Source organism: Tupaia chinensis, unplaced genomic scaffold (genome assembly GCF_000334495.1).
Source record: "Tupaia chinensis unplaced genomic scaffold, TupChi_1.0 Scaffold000216_1, whole genome shotgun sequence".
NCBI classification, from domain to species: Eukaryota; Metazoa; Chordata; class Mammalia; order Scandentia; family Tupaiidae; genus Tupaia; species Tupaia belangeri.
Genome location: NW_006159691.1, coordinates 2967794 through 2992494, shown reverse-complemented (window position 1 = coordinate 2992494; position 24701 = coordinate 2967794). Strand labels below are relative to the sequence as shown.

General features: G+C 42.3%; 1 protein-coding gene across 1 annotated transcript in view; it reads right to left on the bottom strand.

Moving 5' to 3' along the window:
• Positions 1-24701, bottom strand: part of PTPRT (protein tyrosine phosphatase receptor type T) — a 1472724-nt gene that overhangs the window by 57192 nt on the left and 1390831 nt on the right. Inside the window, exons 20-21 of the mRNA XM_006147596.1 lie at positions 18240-18327; positions 2103-2179 (exon numbers count right to left, since the gene is read on the bottom strand). Coding sequence (XP_006147658.1) covers positions 2103-2179; positions 18240-18327 — 165 coding nt within the window. The remainder of the gene's footprint in view (positions 1-2102; positions 2180-18239; positions 18328-24701) is intronic.

The window sequence follows — 24701 nt, the reverse complement described above, 5'->3', positions numbered from 1 at the left end:
CGTGAGTTTTAAGCCACCAGGTCCGGGATGCAAACTGCGGTCGACTACGTGGGAGTCCAGCGACATAGCCATTACGCCAACTGCTGGTTCCCTAGATTAGAGGTCATTTTAAATGTCGGTATTTCTAGTACATAGAGGAAGGTCTGTTCAGTGTTTGTGAAATGAATATTAAATGCATGACAAAATGGCTGAAAGGGTGATGGGAATGCTCAGCATATGTTGCTCTGAGCTAGAGACAAAACTGTTCAGAACTGGCCATCTCCTTGCCAACTTCCTAGAGGGGCCATGGTGGTAGAAGCTATATCCATCTTCACCTCCACTAAGGATTCAGCCTCACTTTGTGACCATATAGTAGGACACTTGCTGGTCAGGGTCTAGTTGGGGGAACAGAAACTACTCCAGGTGTTTCAGAGGGAATTCATTATGAGAAGCAGGTCATATAGGTGATGTAGGAGCTGAGATGATACATGCAACCATGGGGCAACTTGGAGATTAGTCATAGCAGGAGGTTGTGATCATCCTTAGAACTGGTGGAACAATAGGAGACAGAGATGTTTCTGAAGTCGAGGAGCTGGGCTGCTTGGCAAAAGCTGGAAATCTGATAGGCCTGATTGATGGAAGCTGGAGTCATGGATAGGTACAACTACCCATGAAGCTGCCACCCAAGGAAAGGAGAGATGACAGTACATTGATTCCCCCTTTCCTATCATCCTCTGCTCTCCCATCAGTGCCTCTTATTGAAGGAATTATCTCCCCTTCCCTTTTGCCTACTACACACACATACACACATAATCACTTCTGCAGTGCAAAGCAGAGTAGGGGAAGTACAAGGACTACATCTGAGGATAAACAGGCAAAGGACCTACAAAAGACTCAATCAATATTTGTTGAATTAATGAATTGTTAGGCTCAGTCTAGATTATAGGGGAATTTGCAAAACATGTCCCTGAATTTTGTGGCTTGTCTCTAAATACATTTGAGAGTTCAAGGAACCTATGTGTATCTCTGAGTCACTTTTCAAGGCCGTTGGGATTCAACCTGAAGTTCTCAGAAGCCTGGGTTGGGTCAGTCACTGTGCGATGTCCATCAGGCCTTAGTGATTACATTCTTGCTTTGTAGACTCTAACTTCTATGTGCACCTTCTTAGCATATGTTTGAGTTCAATGCCCTCTTCAATAGTTTCTGGAATATTGTAACACCCTCTTTTCTGATTTTTTTGTCTTAATTCCAACGTTTCCTTCCTCTGATCTGTCTTATTCTTAGGCGCAGATAACTCTTCCAACAGCTCAGTTCTGAACTGGGGACCTCCTTGATCAAAAGCTTTTAATAATTCTCTCTTGTATACAGGATAAAGTCTGACTTCCTAACTCTGATCATCTAAACCACCAATGATCTAGTGCCAACCTTATTTTCCATTATTCCCATTATATAGTACCTGTTCCTCGCCAACAGATCTGATCTGCTGCAGCTGCTGCATCTTGGCTTGTGCTGTTCTCTCTAACCAGGGACCCATCTTCCCGTCTTTGATTTTAAATTCTACCTGTGCTTGAGGCTTTGGTTCACATCACATTTTGCATTCCTGATGGAAGAAGTGATATTTTTCCCATCTCTGAATCCCTGTAGCATTTTATCTGAACTTATGACACTTAGCACTTTCTAGTTTGCCCTGGAATTATTGATGTGCACGACTTACCTCTTTTCTAAGATTTTAGAGGGTATAGACCATGGCAGTTTTAGCTATATGGTTCCCATAGCATCTAGCATACTGTGGGCACTTTTAAATATTTGTTGCATTAATAGTCGTACCTTCAAATGAATGAATGACTAGATAAACAGACACATACACAAATGAGTAAACAGAGTGAATGAATAAGACTAGCAGTTGTCCTGAGGCTCTGTAGACTATTTCAGCTTCCCTGAAAGAGGATGTAGCTTTAGATGGATAATCACCTTGGCTTATGCTAGTTACACAAATCAGATTGCTCCGCACATGTTCTGGAAGGGGGCCACCTTCTAGGGCAGAAGCTGAGGGATAACCATAGATCTCGAGCATACACAGCCAACCTAAGAACCTGGTTGCTCACATCCATCAAGATACTCACATCAATGTAGTTGGCGTTGATGTAGTCAGAATGTGGGTCACCATCCAGCACCAGCAGCCTCACCCGGGAGTGGTCATCTACAGAAAGAGATCAGAAAAAGGGATGGTTGATAAAAGGTTTTGGGTGAGGAGCTGACAAGCCTTCCTCCTTGATCAAAAGCTTTTAATAGTTCTCTTTTGTATACAGGATAAAGTCTGACTTTTATAGTCAGCACACCAGGGCTATTCTTTCATTTCACTCTCAGTTCCACTCTCAGGTATATTACCACTAATAATACCACTCTCAGGTATTATTCCTATTTACAGATAAAGAAGTCAAGGCTCAGGGATAAGTGTTTTCTCTCTTTTTCCCACCTTACCATATAATTTTGTTTTTATTACCTAACTTGGTGAGTTATCTACTTCCTTAAGTCTAGGGATTTCATCAGTAAAATGGAGATGGAGGTAACATCTTGACAGAACAATGCAAGAGAGACCATATGGAAATATTTGGAATTCGAGAGTGTTGAATCTGAGCTAATATTCTCCATTTTCATGCTTATTTAGAGATGGTAAATTTATCTATTTTCCACATGTGCACAAATTACTTTTCTTTTGTCTCTTGGTGCATTGCTGAAAATAGATTGTTAGTCACATATTGTTATCAATACTCTCGTTAAAGTGAGGCTGACTGAAGCATTATAAAAGAGGTCATCGATAACTAAAAATTGTGTTATAAAGGATATCTTTTCAAACACAATCTAGGCATAAACAAGATTTTCGCACTAATTTCAGATAACACAAAATAAAAACCATGAAAATAACTAATATGGCAGAAGAGGATAATTCTTCACAATTAATCAGTATGAGCTCTGATACATTAATAGATACACACAAATGGAAAACAAACAGAAGGGGGGGCTTAGTTTGCTTTTTGGACCATGTGCACACAGTGTGTGGTTGCTGTGTCTACTGACCAGTCCACCTTACTCTAGTTGTAGGTGGGGTTCTCAGCAAGAGAGGCAGAGAGCTCTGGGTATCCTCATAGGTTTCTGGAGGTCAAGGAGGTCAGGTCAGCTTATCCTGTTAGACTTACACAGACTTACACTCTACAGTTTACTAAGTATATCTATTGCCACAGACTGAACCCCCCTGAGAACAGAGACTTCTGTCTTGTTCCCTGTTTCTGCATACTCCAAAGGCCTGGCACATGGCAGGTACTCAATGAGTGCTTAGCGAATGTATAAAGGGATGATCTCATTGGGTTCTCACAATGATCCTATGAGAGAAACAGGATGGGTTCTGGTAGCTCTTATTATAAATGAGGAAACAGAGGCTCATGAAGACTGCTGGTCACCTGGCCAGGGGATGGTAGAGAACAGAAGAACTAGGTTCTCTTAACTCCAAGTTTAGATATTCCTGCTTCTAAAGAAGGGTCTAAGACTATTTGGAACCACTTCAAGTGTACATAGCAAAGGAAATGAACTATAGATAAGTGGTTTCCTGGGTGATGGGAGAGTTGAGAAGCCAGATAGAGGAGAGTGAAATAACTCAGATAAATAGCAACAAGCAAGCATTCTCTCCTCTAGGACTGAAGGGATATAGAAAGGAAATGGAATTCCCAGAGCTCAGGAGCTGGAGCTACTTGGAAAACACAAGAGTAACAGTGTGCCTCTCTGTGGGAGTTGGCGAGGAGGAGGAGCTTCCTTTGCTGCTAAAGAAGGTACTTGTGGTTGAAACAGAGGGTCAGATATACCTTGACCTTTCTGTTTCTCCTTCTCCATCTCCCACCAGTCCATGCTATTGGTTAAACTCAACCAGAAGCCAAGACAAAAGCCGGAGAAATGTGACCTGCCGGGTCAGTTCCTTGTGACACAAAGTAGACTAGAATGGGTCCATTTACAAACAAATAGGCCCTGGACTGGTACAGGACACCAGCTCATATCTACTAATTAATAAGTCGCAATTATTTATTGAGTTTTTCTCATGAGGCAGGCACCATGCTAGACACTGAGATATACTGGAAGCTACTTTTCTTACACATGATGGAAAGGGTTGCAGAGGAAGCAACTATAGAATGAGTAGTGGAGGTCTAAGTAATACCCTTGGGAGAGTAGGGAGTCGGGTTTGAGACAGGAGAGGTATTTGAAGTTATCTTTATTGAGTTCCTTGTAGGTACCAGAGTCATTACATATGTTCTCTTCTCAATAATTTATTCTTTAAAATAGCTCTGTAGGTTATTATAATAATACCAGAATCATGTGCTATTATGATTCTTCCCATGTCACAGATGAAGAAATGGGCTTATGTTTCCCAAGTAATGCAGTCTGTATAAGTGGCCAAGATTGGATTTCTATCTCAGGTCCATCTGACCATGAATCCCTGCTCTGTCCACACAATGCATAGCTTGTGACCTCACACATCCCACAGGTACTACTGGTAGAGTCTGCAATACTCCAGTCCTAGAGAGCAGGATTTCTGAGATCCGCTCCCCCAATCTGGAAAGCTGAGATTCAGTCCAGACTTGGTGCGTTACCCTAAGCACAAAGCATCAAGCCTTGATACCAGCATTTACAGAAACTTTAAACCTTCAAAAAGTGAAAATGCATATTGTATTTTCACTCAGTGGTCTCACTAATGACTTATTGATTTTAAAAAATCTCCTTTATTTATTGAGTTATGCCTACCCTTGGGGTCCACAGCACTAGTAACAGAGACTCGGTTTTAAAATGAAATTTAAAAATGTGAAAGCCAAAATGATTAAAAACAAAACAAAAGAAATAACTTATTTCTTCTAGTTAAATATTCTCACAGATGAAAGGTGCCTCTAACCACCAGATGACGGTGTTAGTCAATATCTCTTCTTCAGTCATTTATTAAGGACATATTTACTGATGCCTCAGCCACACTGGCATAAGTGGGAGAGCACTGTTGCTCGGTGGCCGAGGTCACGGGGGACACTTGGGTTCAGTTTCGGCCCAATCTAAAACAGGGAGCGAATTGTGGTGTGCACCTATGGTCCTGACTGGGGCCGGAGGATTGTGGCACGACAAGACTCTGTCAAAAATACATTTCCCTCTCTCCTTCCCACACACTGTCTCTCTCTAATACAAAACAAAACATACCACATTTACTGAGACCCTACTACAAGGAGTCTTCAAAACTAAATTCATGCTTTAATTCTTTTTTTTCCCATGACCTTTTTCAAGTCCCTTTGTATGTGCCAGACTAGATGAAGGAACTAAAAAAGTGTTATCAAGTGTGATATTCATACATAGAGTCCGTCAAACTAGGCAGGGAAACAGACTATATGCAGAAGTGGAACTTCAACGTCTAGAAAGTGGGGACTAGAGAGCTTTGGGTAATGACACATGAATGAGAAACTGAAACTGGCCAATTCTAGTGGCACAGTGGTAATGCAATCCCCTGTGATGTGGAGGCCAAATAGGAAGGTCTTGGGTTTGCAGTCTGAGGTCTCCCTATACAGGTCAGGCACACATATGTATGCCCGTGATCCTGGCAGGCTGAGGCTGGGGATGGACTGTCTCTAAATGGATAAATGAATAAACAAACAAATAAAAAGTAAGACTTGATCAGTGGACAATGAGGAACATTCTTTCCACTAGAGAGAACAACAAGAGCAAAGTCAGAGGTCTTGAAAGAGCAAGCACATTGGGGAAGCTGCAGAGAGTCTCACAGGGTGTGAGGGGTACTGTGATTAGATTGAAGAGGGCTCTCCACTTCTGCTTCAGCACCAAGATACAAGTAACCATGCTGAGTTCTAAGGGTTATCCAGTCTCTTTTTTCTGGGATTGTGGAAGAGTATTTTATTAGGAAATAACCAAAATTCATTCTCACATGGTCTGGTCTATGGTGAGTAGGATACACTTTGAATATGCAATGGTAGGTGTGGAGATATGGGTTAGACCTGGGTTTAAATCTTAGTTCTGTCAGTTAGCAAGTCAATTGATCTCCTTAGCATTGGTTTCCTTAGCAAATGGAGCCAATACTACGTATGAAGGAACTGCAAAATGTCTGTGGAAAGTTGGAATTAGAGTACAAATTAATTTTGGTACAAAAAATACTGCATACATAGTTCTTTCATAATATGCATTTCCCATAAACTTTTTAAAGACCTGTTTTAGAGTTCTTGAAATGTTGGGAGTTAAATGAGAAAACATGAAAAGTGCTAGGAAATTAGGATGAAAAGACAAAGAGGAAAAAAATATTTGCCATACACATATCTGATAAAGGACCTGTATTCAAAACATACAAAGAACTCTTAAAACTCAATGATAAAGAAACAATCCAATTACAAAAAACGGGCAAGAGATCTGAACAGACAAACTCATCAGGAAAGATATACGGATGTCAAATAAAGATATAAAAAGATGCTCAGCACCATATGTCATTAGGAAACTGCAAATTAAAACGAGATATCACTATGTAAATGGTAGAATGGCCAAAATCCAAAACACAGACAACACCAAATGTTGGAGAGGTTGTGGATTAATAAGAACTCTCATTCAATGTGGGAATGAAAAATGGTACAGCCACTTTGGAAGACGGTTTGCCACTTGTCTACAAAATCAAACATGTTCTTCCCATACTATCCAACAACTGCAATCCTAGCTACTTATCCAAATGAATGAAAAAACTTATATCCATACATAAATATGCACATATATGTTTATAGCAGCTTTACTCATCATTGGAAACACTTGAAAGCAACTAAGAAGTTCTTTAATACGTGAATGGATAAACACACCCTGAGGTATATCCATATACTATAATCTCATCCAGTGATAAAATGGAAATGAATTAAGCTGAAAACATATGGAAGAAACTTAAATGTACATTGCCAAGTGAAAGAAGTCAATCTGAAAAGGCTACATATAGCGTGTAGGAGGGGATATCAAAAGGTTTATAGAAAAATAGAATTAAAGTTTAATTTTATTTGTAAAAAAATATTTTTTAAAAGTTTATTTCTTTCATGAGAGTGAGTACACATGAGTGTACATAAGGAGTGGAGGAGGAGACAGACACCCTCAAAGGGTCTTATTGTGCTGTGATCCCGTTTCCCCAGCCCTCCAACCAGCCAGGATTTGGGGTATGCGTGCCCAGCATATTTCAGGTCATTTTGGGATCCAAACCTGTGGTCAGCCATCAACTTCCAGCACTGCAGATCAATATGTTATCACCCATACCAAAGTGGCTGGGCCTAGAGGAGCTTATTTTGTTACACACGCACACACAGACACACACAATTGTGCAAAGGTTTTTCCATAATATGCACTTTCCATGCACTTTTTTGAAGACCCTTCATATATTTAAGTATATGACTTTCTGGAAAAAGCAAGTCTATGGAGGCAATAAAAAGACTAGTGGTGGCCAGGGACTCAGAGGGAAAGTATCAATAGTTGGAGCATTAGGAATTTCCAGGGCAGTGAAGCTCTTGTTTAATATATGATTGTGTAATGGATACCTGTCATTATATTTTTGTCAAATCCTGCAAAACATACAATACAAAGAGAGAACTTGAATGTAAACTATGAACTTCAGCTAATAATAAAGGATCAATATTGGCTCATCAATTGTAAGAAAAGCGTACACTAATACACAATGTAATTAACAGGGGAAACTACACAGGTGCAGAGAGGGAGTAAACAGAAATTCTCTGAACTTTCTGCTCAATGATCCTGTAAACATAAAAAAATGCTCTAAGAAAAAGTATTAGGACAATGCCTAGTACATAGCTGAGGCTTACTAAACGATGATTCAGGGCTGGATGTGAGGCAGGCAGTGAGCTGAAGGCAGAGACACTTAGAAAATTAGCACTGTCTATTTGCCCTTTTGTACCAAATACAGATCCATCTATCTGCAGAGGCAAAGAGCTGTTACATGTGTTTGTTAAAGGGCAGAATTTGCTGTAGGTCTACCAGAAAGGCATTGCAATGAGTGGTGGTGTCCTCATGGTTTATTTATTTCTTCTGGGAGATGGTAATATTATTCTGTGTCCCCTTCTTCTTCTAACTTTATATAATTAGAAAGCTAAAATATTGTCTTTACCCACACACACAGAGAAAGATGGGGCAGCAGGCGATGTGAAGGAGTTTATACAAGGTAATTTATAAGCATCTCAGAATGTTCATTGTGCCCTATATACATTTTGCAAGCTTGAAAAACAGTTCATTTGGTACTTCTTGTTTGCTATTCAAGAGAAGAAGAGTTAAGAACAGTCATATGGAAGAGAAGCTAACTCCCCAACAGGGAGTGTAAAAGGAAGGTGCAGAAGCCTGGCTTTCTTTGGCTCTCAGTTCAGGTGGGAGACGGACAGGAGCTGGTTTGTGAGGAGAGAACTGGTGTCAGCAGATATAGGGGAGACACACAGACATAGCAGAGTCAAAGAGCTCCCTGAACATAACTCTAGGGTAACGCTACCCCTCTACTTGGAATCAATCTACACCCCCTTCCTTTAGGATGATGACCGGTGAGTGGTATGTTGGTATATGTTTGACAAACATTTCTCTAGGGGAAAAATGACCCTGAGCTGTAACATCTGCTGATTTCTGTGGTGGAAATACTTCCATCATGACTGATGTCAAGCTACCAACTTGGCATCAACCAGTTCACAAAATTCCTGAAAATTCATTAGTCTGCTCTTACAAGCTGGTATGAATCAGCTACATATACCACTGACTGAGAACAAAGCCTTATCATGTCCCACAATGCCTTGCCACTATATGATGGTTTAAGACCTACTTCTCTCTCCAACCTCATGTCCTCCTTGCCACACATTTCTTGGTAAGTAAGGCCTTCTTTCAGTTGCTCAAATACACTGTGTCCACTTTGACCACAGGTCTTTGTATGTGCAAAGGAACATCCACATCCTAGACTGGCAGAATGTACCTGGATCCAGTGCTTTCTCTCCCTATAGCTGACCCCTCACACTCTTATAGGCCCAATCTCTCTTGCTTCAATTTTAGCAGCCAATTCATGTCTCTAGCAGGCAGCTGATAAGAGGTTGGGTGATCTATGAAGGCAAACCTGAGGCATGCTATAACCTTATCATATCACCTGGGTCAAGTTATCATCTTCTCTGAACCTTGTTTTACCAAACCAGAACATCAAAATTTATATCTGTCTTTGCCAGCTTGCTAAAAGGATGAAGATAGTTAAAATTTAAAAGCATCTGGTACATTATAAGAATAAACACAAATGTAGAAACTCAGTTTTGTTATTATTTTAGACCAGTGGTACTCTGAATGTGATTCCTGGACCAAGAGCATCCACAACATCTTGAGACTTGTTAGAAATGTGAATTCTTGGGCAAGCAGCAGTTGTGGTGGTTAAGGAACTGGACTCCCACATGGCTTATTGTGGTTCAAATCCCAGAGATGGTGGCTTCTTTCTCATTTTCTACCTCTCTCTCTCTGTCTTTTTTTTTGTCAGTACATGTGCCCTATAGCAAATTTTAAAAGAAAAACAACAATAATAAATAAAATTGAATACATGATTCTTTTTTTAAAGAAAAAAAAGAAAAGAAAAGTAATACAAATTCTGGGCCTTAAGGCCCAGCTTAGACACACTGAATCAGAAACTTTGGGACTCAGCAATGTCTTTTTTTCTTTTCCTAGCACATGTTTGCTCACTGAAGAGAGAAAGGGAGAGGGAAAGTGAGAAATTATCCCCTGGAGGGAATGACTATGCTGCCATTCCTTCTCCTCCTTTCTCCTCTTGGGATTTTGGGCATGCACACATTTGTACCTGGAGGGTTTTTCAAGCTGCCAGGTCTGGGACTCAAACCGTGGAGTTGGCCATGTGGGATCCAGTAACTTAACCAAGATGCCACGTGCTGTCCCAGCAACATGTCTTTTAACAAACTCTCTAGGTGATTCTGATGTACGCGAAGGCTTGACCAATGTCTAATTACTTAGGATAGAGGTGCCCTGACTATTCACTTTAATCTGTCTTAGGAAAAAACAGATGTTACTAAAGCAGGGCAGTGGGACTATAAACTCATGTTGTCCAGGTAGCGAGGCACAGAAATTTATCTGTACCGAGAGTGTGAGAGGTTCCAGGTACTATTCTAGAAGCTGTATGCATGCTGTGCTATTTGATTTTTACAGTGACCCTGTGATTCCAGTGACCCATTTTATGGATGAGAACCCCAAAGATTCAAGAAGTTTAGTAACTCAAGAAAATGTATAGGTTTGAGACATTCTTTATGAACTGGTGGGGTCCTCTCTGCTCTTAGAGCCTGAGGTCCATTGTCTACACACCCCTCCCACGCCAGGCCTTTCCATTCCTTGCTTCTTTTCAACATCTCCTCGGTCTCCAACACCAGTCCCCATCCCACTGTGGTCCCACTCCTAACCCTCCTGATCCCAGAAGAGAGGGATGTTTTCTTCTTTGCATATTGCTACCTTTCAGAACAAACCATAACTTCTTATCCCTCCTCTATCATCAAAGATAAACCAATAAGTCAGTCATTTTAAGTCATATTCACTTAAAGAGAGAATCACTTTAAAAAGGTTGGGCTGGAGAGAGAATATCATTTGGATACTTGATGTTCTTTCTTCCTGTCTTCTGGGCACAGTGGATGGTAAAGAAAAGGAGCAATTTTTCAGAGAAAAGAGATTTGACTCATTACAATGAATTGTGGAGCTGAAAAACCATTTCCTGGAAGTCTTGGAAATGTTAATGCCATCATCTTGCACAAGTGGATAGGGAGGAGGCAGGTAATTCTGCTGAGACTGCCTGGGTACCTCATTGACGTTAAAGGTCTGCTCATTCAATCTTGATTGAATTACCATTATCAGGGAAGAGAGTGGCATGGGCATGTCACAGACATAGCCCAGCATTCTGTATACTTATCCTGATAGACCCATGCTGGCTGAAATTAGGCAGCTCCCTCTTGTTCGTTTGCTTTTTTGAGAAAGATTTTTTCTATAGGGTGCATGCATTTGCCAGAGAGAGAGACAGAGAGACAGCAAGTGGGAAATCCCCCCCCAGGGGGATGGCCACACTGCAATCCTGTCTCTTCCTTTCTCTTTTGGGATTTTGGGCATGCACATACACATACACCCAGCGTGAGTTTTAAGCTGCTGGGTCCGGGAATGGAACCATGATTGACTACATGGGATTCTAGTGACTTAACCATTATCCTATCTCCTGGTCCTGGCAGGTCCTTTCTGTGGGGCACTGTGATGAGTTGCTCCAACAGATGTCACCTCTAGGGAAGTAAAAAGGGCTGAAGCTCAGAGGGGGAAAGGCACCCACAGAGACTAGAGAGACAATGACTCACACTGATGAACTACTAGCATCCTATATTTGCCATCCAGGCAATACCCATAAAGATGCCTTTCTGAAGGGAGAGAGAAAAGTTTCATACTTGGATTCCTTCAGAAGCAATACCTGAGATAAGGATTTGGAGTACAAGTCATTGGTTTCGGGGGCAACCCCAGGAAACAGAGGAAAAGAAATGGGAAGTGAGACAGAAAGGATGAGAATTAAGTGTGTATCATCAAGCAAGCTGCCACTCTGGAGAACTGGGGCTTAATCCTATAGAGAAGCTTTAGGGGGTATCATAGAATGTGCATCTCCACATTATTCCACTGGAGAGGAGAGGGAGTTGGGACACTTATACACTCACTTCTATCAGCCATTGGTTGAGGACAGCTTCTGGGGACATTTAATTTTCTGATACCTCTGATCTTCTCTGAAAGCATAAGTCTCCAGTGGTCAGAAAAAGTCCTTAGGAAGAATCATGCATTTCAAGGCCCTGAAAGTAGAGCCAGCATGCATGAAAGCATTGACTGTTGGGAGATATGGTAGGTATCACTGATTTCTGTATCAGGAGAGTTCTGTAAGGCCCAGGCAAGGGCTATTCTCAAAAAATAAAAAGGGAGAATGGGGGGACCAGCAGATGGAGTAATGGTTATGTCATTGGATTCCCATGTAGTAAACTGATGTTCAAGTCCAGGACCTGATGGTGTAAACCTCACACAGGGTGCACTGTGTGTGCATGCCCAAGATTCTGAGAGGAGAATGGAGGAGAAGGAATTGCAGTATGGCCATCCTCCCAGGGGGTGACCTCTTGCTTTCTGTCTCTCTGGTGAACACAAGTGCTCTATAGCAAAAAAAAATTTCTCTCTCACTAAAAAAAAAAAAAAAAAAAAAAAGAAAAAGAAAAAGAAAAAAAAGAAAAAGAAAACTAGAATGGAGGCCAAGAGATAGGAGCAATGAATAAGACATCCATGTTGCCACTCCCAGTTTTGTCTAAGAACCAGAAGAGATACCTGCTGCAGGAAAAGGTCTCTAGGTGTGCTTGGAACCCTAGATCCTTCCTTGGATTGGGTGTCTTCTCTACACACCACTATCCCACTTCTTTCTGGAAGAAAGAGGCCTCTCATCTGTTCTGAGGTCAAGCCTTTAGGAGCATGTTTTCTCCCCAAGAGCGTGTATGTGGTTTAATGCAGACAAGACTCCTTGGTGAGGCACATGAAGCATCCTAACAGGCAAGAGACCAGAGCTCTGTCCTGGTTTGCCTGCAGACACACTGTGTGGCTTTGGGCAGGGCACTTTCTGAACCATCTCTCCTTACCTATGAACTCTAGAAGGCCAGACTAAGTCTCGTCTAAATTTAAAAGTCTAAGACTCAAGGGGCCACATCAGAGTTGGATACAATCATAATTTGTCTTAATTTGGCCTCTCTACATTGAGACCTGATCTAGAACCACCTTGAAAATGAGAACCTAAGGGTCAGAAAGATAAAGGTTGGGTACAAGGTAAATGACAGAACTGGGATTAGAACACTCAGGCTTGATATCATGTCCAAGACAGCAATATATCTGAGTCCAGTGACTTTTCCTAGACAGGGGAATATAAGTCTTAGAAAATGTATGTGCCCTCAGACTCCCTCTCCACCTTCTCTGCCTGACTCTAGTTTAGGAGGCTGAGCACTATAGATAAGACTGGAGAGCCTCACACTTGTGCATGCGTCAGCTTCACAGAGGGCTTTTAAAAATACAGGTTTCTGGGCTCTCCTCCCATGATTTCTGAGCAGTAGGTCTGGGGTGGACCCTAAGAATCAGCAGGTCTAAGAAGTTCCCAGGCAATGTTGATGCTCCAGGGATCGTACTTTAAGACCCCATTGTTCTAAGTCAACAAATTCCCCTGTTCTCTGCCTTCCAGTCAGATTCAGCCAACAGAAACCGGAGGTAGAAGATCGGGTGGAAGAAAGAGAGTAGGGTGGAGATATTAATTACTCAGCTCCCTTTGCTGGGGTAACAGGGGTGGTTGCATTGCCAGTAAAGGTTGCACCTCTATTCAGGTTGTTTCTCTTTCTCCAGACCCTGGTATTCTCTCCCTACTGTATCTTTAGACCAGGAGGAAGGTATCATTTAGCCCTGAGGAATTACAATATCCCTCAAAGTCTTTTTATACTAAGATCGCACCTTAATAAAGAAATCTCTTGATTACCTCCCATCATTTCCTGCTAGGAATCCAACTAAGCCCAGAAGAGTCCCATTTTATAAAATTTACACCCCCTGTGATCCCTTCCTCTTCTCATGTGTCCTTCTTGCCAGCCCAGGAAGCACCTCTAGAACTTCCATGTGGGTTATGCCTTGATGTTCTTGAAATTTCACCTTGTCGAAGGTCTCTACCCTTGAAAGCCTAGGACTTTTTGTTCTTATTTTCCCCATTCATTTCCTTCCCATTCACTTCCTTTCTATTTCCACTCTCTGGAAACCCCACTGTCTCTAATACTAAATTCTAAATAGAATCATTTGGAAGAAAGGGGTTATTTTGCCAAGGTTTCTCTTTTCTTGTTTCATTTGCAGGCAGTGCCCTCCCTCCTACTCTCTCCTTTCATCTTTTCTGCTCTCCCTGGCCTGGGCCTTTGTCCTCTGCTCCAGCCTCACAGTGCTCTGGGTTCTTTAAGATGCTAATCACACCTGGTTTTCTTCCTGTGCCAAGAATATTTCTGTTTATCAAGACACAGCAGGTTTTGCCTCTGGGAGGGACACATACAAGGGCAGGAACAATTTCCACTCCTTGGGGCTATTTCTCGTTTACCTTTCCTGTTTCAATTCCAAAACATTTTTGTTTTGTTGTTTTGGTTCCCCTTTGTCTTGGGCAACTTTTTGAATCCAGCACTGAGCACAGACTCATTCTAGCCCTGATCTGTTGCAGGCTTACTGACCCTTAAATTAGAAAAATTTAAACTCATCCAAGTTGTATCACTGAGGTGCTTGAATTCTCTCTGCCTCCATTTGGGTTTCCCCAGAAGTAGATATAAGACAAAGATTATAGTGAAAGTATACCTAAGAGGATAAGGGTAGGGAACAGTAAGACAGGAAAGAGAAGGCAGCCAGTGGTTAGTTTTCAAGTCCGTCACGATGGTGGGTAACTGCAGCCTCATCTCCATGCAAATTCTGGAGAAAGTTGGAGAATTTTCTTTGGTGGAATGGTGAAAAGTTAGGGTATTACATGATTAAGGGCTTCTCCTGTGGCACTCATTCTTGAACATTTGTAGCTGTCTTGTGCTTGGGTAGCACATCCTTTCCTAGCTTTGGAGAAAGTCCTCAGGCAAAGAGACCCAGACAGACAGGATGAGGGTGAAACAATCGAGGTTCCCAGGGTGGGAACTTAGAAGAGAGGCTCACTCTCAGAGTCATGCCAATGTAGGATTAATAGCTGAGAGAAGATATCCTTGATACTGTACCCTATGGGTCTCACAGGTCTCACCCTAGTCCTGCCCTAGAATTCCCACTCTACCAGCTGGGTGTAGCAGCACAGTGAGGTGATGAGGCTGTGGGATTTGTATGGAACAGTGACAGCATTGTCTATACCCCTAGTGATGGAGTTCTAATCCCATTCATTATTAGTTAGGAAGTGATGACTGAAAGCTGCCTTCTCAGAAGCAGCTCTCCCAAGAGAAAGATTGTTCTTCTATGCCTCCCATGTCCTGTCTCTCTGTCCCTATTCATTCAAACTTGGTATTTTATTCCTTATTAGAATATTCATTGCAATTGTCATTTTGATCCAGCCTTTCTTCAAACAGCCTCTCTGGGTTCTCTCTACCTTATTGGTGCAGCAGAAGGGAGAAATCAACTGGTCACACCCTTCAGGGTCTTTTCTACATTGAGTTCCTATTTGCTGGGCACCAATATGCCAGGTTTTGGAAATGGAAAGGGAAGACAGTCATAGTCCTGCTGTCACAGAGCATCCATTCTAGTGAGGGAGACAAGCCATTGATGACAGTCATCCAAATGACTCTCAAGTCACAATGATTATGGAGACTTAGGAGAAAACATCCTTGTGATCTAGGAGTGAATAATGGTCAGAATTCTCTAAGGAAGTGAAAACTGAGCTGAAATCTGAAGAATAAGTGGACTTTAGTAGGGCAAAGAGAGGAAGGAGGGGCACATTGACAGCGAAAACGGAATGTGCAAAAGGCCTTGTGGCATCGAGGCCATGAAAAGCTCACCAGCTAAACGAGGCCAGTGTGGCTTCATTAAGGAGGCTGCAATGGAAAATACCTAGTTTGACATGAGACCACAGAGGCAGCCGAAGGTCTTTCAATAAGGAGAACTCAAGAGTGAAGGGCATTTCAAGGGTTTTTACTAGGAAACATCATCATCGAATTTTTATTTCAGAGAGGCCCTTCTGGCTCTGTCAGGGATCAGAGAGGTAGCAAGTGGGGCCCAATTTGTTGTGGAACAACCAGGAAAGAGCCTGGGTCAAGTCCAAGTGAGAGCTGGTGATGCTCAGGCAGGGGTGCTGCAGTGCTGGGTTGTGAGGGCACTGGGGACACAAATATGGCTTCTCCCCTTTGAACTCCTATATGCTGTGGCCTGGGAACATGGTCCAGTCTGGACATCCTTGTCCCTGAAGGAGTCAAGGTCTCTTCCTGTACTTTAGCCATTTTCCCCCCTTATCTGGGTGACATCTCTAAGAGGAAGGCAATGTTAAGCACATTTACAGAGACTAAGGATTAGAGTGATTGCCAAAAGTCAGAGAGCCCATAATTTAGTGGACTCTATCTAAACTCACAATCTGATAGGGAAAGTATGTCTGTGACCAGCTCTTTTAGGGCACAGTATGCCTAGTGCTTGAGCAAAGGGTGTGAGGACCAGTCAGAGCCACCTGTGGTCAGTGTGGGGGCTCCCTCAGGGCAGGGACTGTGTCTTTCAGTGTCTAGCACTGAGCAAGCCCATGCACTGTAAGGCTTAACACACATTTGCTGACTGTGGGGCTATCTCTCTTTGACACTTCACTTGCAATAAATTTTGCTGTCTGTGTTACTATCTTCCAAGAGACAAATTATAGATGTTTTCTGATTAGTTCTACCATTCATAGCCCATTCCTAAATCAGCACAGGAAACAGCTAAGCTAAAACTTCTACTTCTTTCTTCCTTTACAATCTGCCTGTATCTTACTCTTTCATCCTCCAAGCTTTTTCTTAGGCAATGTCTAGACAGTTAAAACAAAACAAACAAAAACACTAAACTGTGCTAGAAATCATTTGTCTTTCAGGATCTTTCTCTACCCCCGCTTAGGCTGAACTGGGTTACTCTGAGAGCTGAGACCAAGAAATGCTCTCTACGCAACTGGTGAGATTTCCAAAGGTCCAGGCTGGCTATAGGGCATCAGACAAGGCTGTTGTTGACTCTTGTTCTAATTGGACTATGTGCTCAGCATTTTGTATAACTTTGCCTCTCTGTAGTTATGTTGCTTTAAAGGCTGTATATACTAATATCTGGCAGTGACAACACTTGTATATTATCTGTATATAGTATTTGCTCCTGTGGCAGTCTCTTTCTTCTTTACCTCCTGCAATGTAATAGCATGTATGTGCCACTCACACACAAGCACTGTCACTGCCTTTGTTCAAGTCTCATTATCCCTTGCTGGGACGACTGCAATAGATTCCTGATGGGTTCCTCTGCCTTCACCCTTTTCCAGTCTATTCCACCCTCCATAACTGCTACCCTAACAATTGTTCTGAAAAGAACATCTGATTATGCCCGTCTCTCTCCACCAACCTGCCTGTTCCATGTCCCCACATGAGTATCCAGTGAATTCTGGTTAAAATAAGGTAGAATAATATATCCATGCTGCTCATCAGTGATCCTGAGAAGATACGCCTATGGATAAGAATAATGGTACCAAGCACCATGCCACGGGTTTTATGTACCTTTTTGAGGTGACCCTGTTATTTTTATCATTTCATTGATGAGGGAACAAGCATAGAGAGTTTGATAACTTGCTTAGGGCCCCACAGGTGGGATAGTAACTTAGGGAATCCACCTCAGAGGGCTTTATCTACTACGCACCAGTGACTTCTTCAAGTCACTCAGCAGCAGCACCTGTAGGGATGGTAAAACTCGTTGTTGAGCAAAAAGCAATGTCCTTCCCTAGGTCTGCCCAAGAACATGCTTTCCTTGTGCAAGCTTGGTACCAGCAGTACTGTACTCATGCAGGCCATGTGTGCAGGTCCTCACCTTAGAATTCCCAGCAGTGTGTTCAGGTAAAATCTGTATTGCCCTAAATCCTGTCTCTTGAGTGACCACAGTAGCCGTGGGTTCCTTTTGAGTCCTGACCTCAAGCTTATACCAGAATTTCTGGATCCTTCTGAGTGGCAACCCTTACTTGAGACTCTACTTCCTGGGAGGAGCACCATTCTTCTGCCCAGGTGGGCTGACCTTGCTCTCTACTCTAAGTTGCTTCCAAGATACGCCTCTAAATTAGAGGGGCTTCGGGGAACACAGAGCTCATCCATCTGTCCAGCTGTGGGGTCTTTGCCACAACAATTCTTTGGCTGGGCTTCCTTCCTCACCCAAGGAGTTGTTGAGCAGGCCATATGAGGCTGGCCCAGCCTTCAGAGGTTCTCCCTCCAGGGGCTTCATGGATCTACAGTCTGCACTCAACTCCCTACCTGCTTCCTCTGGCTTAGCCAGCCATGCTTTGTTCTCCAGGCCATGTATGACAAGAGGCTGAAATAATGCTCCTAGCTCAGCATGTGGATCCAAAGCTGGAAATATCAAGGGTTATTTGATAATGAATGAATCTCAGATAAAGAGGAGTTATAGTTTCTTCTCCCGTATGTCCCCAAAGTCTGAAGCTTAGGTCCTCCCAGAAGGGCACCTACAGGATATGATGTTCCCATATCGATTCTTATTGCGATTTTCATCCTCCTTGGCTGTGTCCCACGAAGCTGTCTGCCCCTCTGGTAAGGCCTAAAAAGCAAGAAAAGAATGGTTAGAGTGGCTTGTTTATGCAAGTGCAGATGAATCAACAGGGGAAATGAGACTCACTGTGATAGAACAGTGAGTTAGTATACAGGTCTGTGTCCTTAGATGGAGCCTGGGGAGAACACAGACTCTGGGCCTTCTATAGACTTAGTCACTCAATCATTGACTCAGATGTTATGGATGTCATCATCTGTGCGTCATGAGTTTACAATCTGGTTCAGTAGAGGGTTATTTATTTATATACTCAGATAATAAGTATTGAGCCCTTAATATGTAGTGGGCCCTGTTCTAAGTACTAGGAATATAGAGAAATAGAGAAGTTCCTTTTGAATTTTCACTCTGTAGGGAGATAGACTGAATAAATAATAAGCAAATAAATAAGCAAAAACATATAGTTCTAGGTAGTGAAAATGTTATGAAGAAACTAAAACAGGATAAAAGGATAGTGATGAGAAATTGGAATTATTTCATATTACACATAATGCAGGGCTTTTCTGAGACAGCAATATTTAAATCACTGCTTTAATAATGTGAAAAAGCAAGTCAGGTCAAGAAAAGTAGGAAGTGTTTTCCAGGCAGAGGGAACAGCAAGTGCAAAGGCTGAAACCAAATGACCATATTGCAGGATTTAGGGGAAGAATAGCGATGAAAGCCTCTAGAGAGGATGGAAGAGTCCAGCTTATGTAAGACATTGTAATTACTGGTAATAAGTTGGGTATTATTCTAAGTATGATGGGAAACCACTAGAGGGCTTTGAACAAGGGAGTGTACCTGGTCTGATTTATATTTTATGAAGTGCATTCTGGCTTATATGGAATATGGACAAGTGGAGGGCCAGGGAAGAAGCAGGGAAATAAGGAAGTTACTACAATGGTCCAAACAAGAGATGACAATATCTTGGACCCTTTGACCAGGTTGTAAGCAGTGGACATGTGAGAAGTATCTTTCACTTGGACTATTGTTAATATGGGTTGCCCCAGAAGTGGATAAGAGATAAAGATTTGAATATAAGTAGTTTTCTTGAGAGGCAATGAGGTAAGAGAATGGGGAAAGTGAATGAATCTAGGGAATAAAGCCAATGTAGGCTACATTAATTAGTTATCATTGTGTGCAAATAGGGCTTAATTCCAGGGGCACACCTCATCCCTCAGAGTTGTCTCACCAGAGGAGAGAGGGAGTTGGGGTATTTATCCATCAATTGCCATATGTTCTTGGTTAAGGACAACTCTTGGAAGCTCCACACTGGAGCCCTGCAGACAGAATGTGTCTATCCTTTTGCCTTAAGGAAAGCTTGAGGTGAAAAGTCATAAGGTCTTACAGGAGGAAGCCCTTAGGAGGGCATCAATGAGAATGATGAGTATGAAGGGGATACGTGCAGGGCACCAAGACATCTACTGTGAAGGAAAGAGAGGAGTGAAGAATGACCCCTAGATTGTTGGCTTGAAGACCTGAGTAGAGAGACATGTCATTTACTGAAAAGGAGAAGCCTGGGGGAGAAACAGAATTGAGGAGGCAAGAATAAAACATTACGTTTGGAGTAAAGTGCCTAACACTTACTGAGCATGGTGTACTTCTTAACATATTTAAAATAGTAACAATAGCACTAATATACCAGCTGTGTTGCAGCTAGCTATTAGATATTCAAGTTGAGATGTTGAGTAGGAGGTTTGACATAGACATCAACAGCTTAGGGAGATGGAGGAGATGGGAGGCATCAATCAGTGTAAGAGGATGGCAGCCACAGATAAGCCAGACAAGTCAACAAACATGTGAGGTGATTTATAGGAGTTACAAGCCAAAGGGCATGAAAACATAGGGGAGGGTACAGTCTATTCTTTCATAGAGAGGGAGGATGAACATTTATAGGAGTGGGGACAGCTTTAGAGAAGCTATAGAAGCATGAAGGTCAGATCATGTTTTGATTACTGTCTCTACCCTTCCTCTGTACTACAGGCTGAAAGTTATGTTCCGGGCCCTGGCATTGCTTTTGAGACGGACTTTACACCATCCTAAGACTACAGAGCACCCTGTCAGCAGTGTAGGGGAGAGTGAAGCTCTCATCTTAATTAACTCATCTTAATTCATCAGCCCTGCCTTTGCCCATCTATTCCTGGATCCAGCCTAAGCAAGGAGGGCCTGTAACCAGTTTGGTCAGAAATTTAGTCACTCATTGGGCCATATTTTACCAACAGGCAGGACCACTGTCTATTACGAAGCCAATACCCATGCCTGGTGCCATCTTTATTGCTTCAGTCTTCCATGTGTTAAGCCAATTTGGGTGGGTCTTTATCTAATGCAGGGGTTGGCAACTATTTTTTTTTGTAATGGGTCAGATAGTGAGTCCCTGTTGCAACTACTCATACTCAACTCTACTGTTGTAGAGTAGAAACTGTCACAGACAAAAAGCAAACAAATGGGCAAGGATATGTTCCAACAAGTCTTTATTTACAGAATGGGTGTTAGGCTGGATTTAGCCTGGCTACAGTTTGCTGACTTTTATTCTAGAGGACTGACCACAATCCTCATACCAACAGGCAGGACCACTGTCTATTACGAAGCCAATACCCATGCCTGGTGCCATCTTTATTGCTTCAGTCTTCCATGTGTTAAGCCAATTTGGGTGGGTCTTTATCTAATGCAGGGGTTGGCAACTATTTTTTTTTTGTAATGGGTCAGATAGTGAGTCCCTGTTGCAACTACTCATACTCAACTCTACTGTTGTAGAGTAGAAACTGTCACAGACAAAAAGCAAACAAATGGGCAAGGATATGTTCCAACAAGTCTTTATTTACAGAATGGGTGTTAGGCTGGATTTAGCCTGGCTACAGTTTGCTGACTTTTATTCTAGAGGACTGACCACAATCCTCATCCATGCATGTAGAACTGATACCCATTTTGCTATCTAGCCATTTTAGATTCATTAGAGGGAGATAGTAGGAGGCTCTTGCCTGGGCTTTCTAGCTTCCAGGAATATTCTCCAGTTTTTCTCAGGGTTTAGATTGGGAATAATAAAATGCCTTCTCAGCTATTAATTTATCAGTTTTTTTTTCTAGCATGTCCAGCACCCTTAAACAGGAATCCTGGAGGAGATGTAAAACAGGTGCTGGGCTCTAGGCTCTGATCTCTCATAAATCTGGGTGTGACGAAGCTGTGATGGAGATGGAAAGAGGCTTATCTTACAAATGTGAGGCTTATCTTGCAATTTTCTGCTCTTGCTCCCTTTTTCCACCTTTAGACTGCAAATGCTTCTTTCTCCTGCATATAACTCTCAGAACTTAGATTTCAGCCCCTGACTTCCTTCTTCATCCTTGCCAGGTAGCCCCAGCTCTCTCAAGCAACTATTCAGGTCTATTCTCTGTGTGTCAGGAGGAAGTTGCTAGAAATCCAGTATTAACACTGGATTTCTTAATTTTTGAGCTCACACTTTGGGGGTAGAATTTTCTACCAGAGGCCATCTATGATGAAACTCAACTGTTTATCTAAAGTAAAAGTGGTATAAAGTCTTGAAATTTTTTGGGGAAAAAAATTGTGTCAGATACCTACTATATGCCAGGGTTTAGGTTACAGTCAATGTCTCTTTATGGTTGCACCTTGGGATCACCTGGGAAGGCTTTGAAACTCCCCAGACCAATGCCCTACTCCAGACCAGTTAAGTCAGACTCTGTTGTGGGACTCAGGCATTGGGGGCATGTAAAGCTCCCCAAGTGAGTCTCATGTGCAGCCATGATTCTTGCAAGTAGTGAATTTACCTGGAGAAATACTTTCCCACGAGTCTCCTCACTGGTTTCTCTTGATTTGGTTTTGTCCCTTCCAATCCATTCTCCACTGTAATCAGAGAGATCTTTCTAAAATGTGAATAGGACCCAGTTACTCCCCTTGCCATTGCCTTCAGAATAAATTCCAAACTCTTTAACACAAGGTCCTTTAATGACACCATCCCAAATGCCCCTCCAGTCTTACTTCTCACCCTCTTACCAATATGCTAATTTTAAGGTGTCTCAAACTTCTGAAAATGTACACACGCTAGTCTCTCATCCTGAAATTTTCTTTCACAGGAATCTGCCTGGAAACTCCTATGTATCCTTCAAAACCCAGTTTAAGCATCATCTCCTTTGTGAAATACTTTTTCACCCTCCCTCACCCTACTGTATTCTTACTTAGAATTAGTACTTCTGTTATTAGATGGACTTCTCTATAGTCAGTAATTTAAACTCCTGTCTCCCAACTTGGCCATGGACTCCTCCAAGGAAAGGGTAGTAACTTATTTATAATCACATCTTTAGAACCCAGGGCTGGCTCTGTACTTCATATGTTCTTAGATGACCCCTGTGGAATGAACGAATGAATGAATGAATGCATGAAATAATTAGTGAATGAGGTGACTTCTGTGCATCTAGAAGGCAAAGATCCTGTCATCTCAAAGGTGTAAGTGGTCCTGAAAAATCACCTAGTTGTGTTCCTGTCCATAATAGCCTTCCAGCATCTGATAAACTGATCCACAGCATCTATCTTCTGGAAACCCTTAGTGATAGATTACTACCTTCCAGAGCTTCCTGCCTCATTTTTGGACAGTCTCACTAGAAAGCATTTTCTTTACTCCACTCCCTATACTTTATCTTTGCTTTCCTTCACAGGGCCCTGCAGAAGAAGTAGGTACCCTCTATACTCTGACATTCTTCAGACAGTTGATGACAGTCCCTCCTATCCACTCCTTGGGTCCTTATATGGCACTATGGCACTATCCACATCAAAGCCATGCTCTTTGGGACACACCTGACATGAAGTATCCCTTGATTATCCTAAATGGGATCAAACAGTTGAGATGAGTGGCACTTCTTTGTGGGAAAACTCGCAGGCCCTCCCACAGGCCTGGGCACCTCCATCTCCACTTAGTTGGAGGTGAAGGAGACTGAGTGGACCTGGGAATCCTGCTGATGTTGACAAAGGCAAAGGAGGGATGCCTAATAGAGCTGCCCAACAGGGAGCAGTAATGACCCCCTAATTGGTAGACTTTGATCACACATCCATTTCCCTTTTTAGGGAGCTACAATCTAATAGGAGATAATCTCCTGGAGGAAAAAGCTATGAGGGGGTAAAAGTATGAAAGGGAAACTCATCTCCATCTTCAAAGTGAGCAAGCCGAGGGGCATTATTTTTACATTAGTGGCTAGTTACAGTAGATTGACCAGGGAATGGTGGCAGTCATTAGGAGCTAATCACATTCTTTTGAAGCCAAAATTGCCATCTCATTACAGCCATCCATTATCAATCTCCATTTTCCTGCTCTCCTTCTCTTCTCCTCAGTGTTGAGCTCTATTTTCATATTCCTCTCTCATGTGCAAATGTTTCCTACTTTTCAATGGCGTTGTTTTTCCATGACAACCATTTTTTTTTTCTCCAAAGGATGTGTTTGGGAATGGCCTTGTCCTTGGAGAGCTGGACCATGGTAGTCATAGAATCCTCAAAAGTCAGATTTCAAAGGATCGTTTGAGAAAATAATCTCATTTTATACATCAGCAAAGTGAGCTACAACAACAAGAAATGACTTGCCCAAGAATACACACTGAATGAGGCTGTCTTCCCCATCTCTGTCTTCCTTCCTGCCATGGTGGCCCCCTGGATACCAGGTGCTGTGCTATGTCCTAGACCTAATAGCAATGGACAAGACAGACACGACCTCATGAGTGAGTTCTAGTTGTGGAGAAGGCAGACAATAAGCAACTGAACAAATGATCATTGTTTATAATGAGTGCAATGGCAGCAATAAACAGGGTACTGGAATAGTGACTAGGGGCAAGGGATTAATTTAGATAGGGTGGTTTGGGCAGGATTCTTTCAAAGGTGACATTTAAGAAGTAGAAAAGCAGCCTCTGACTTCAGGGAACTGGACTGGCACTCACAGATGGGCTCCAGTGCCCTACTGCTCATAGAACACCAACATCAAACAAGGCTGCTCTGAAACCACTATGGAATGAGATAAAGTCATTTATCTGTAGTCACATCTGAACATGCACACAAAACACGAATACTCTCCAAGCCAGAATGAGCCAATATCCCCCATATTGGCTTATACAAGTGACTACTTCTTTTTTGACAATTACAACCCTAGCTTCTATCTACTCTTCCCTCATTAGGGTTAAGATTTATCAGTACACTCAATCACACTTCTTCCTCATAGCATACATTATAGAACAAAGGCCTGACTTCCATAAATACTCCCAAATCAGCTAACCCAGCCCATATTCTTTTAGTGCTTTCTGATATCCTCTTCCTGAGATGCCTCACAGTTCTCCAAGGTGTGCATTCACTTCATTACAACATGTAATAAATCCAATGATTCAACCCCAGGTGCATTCCTG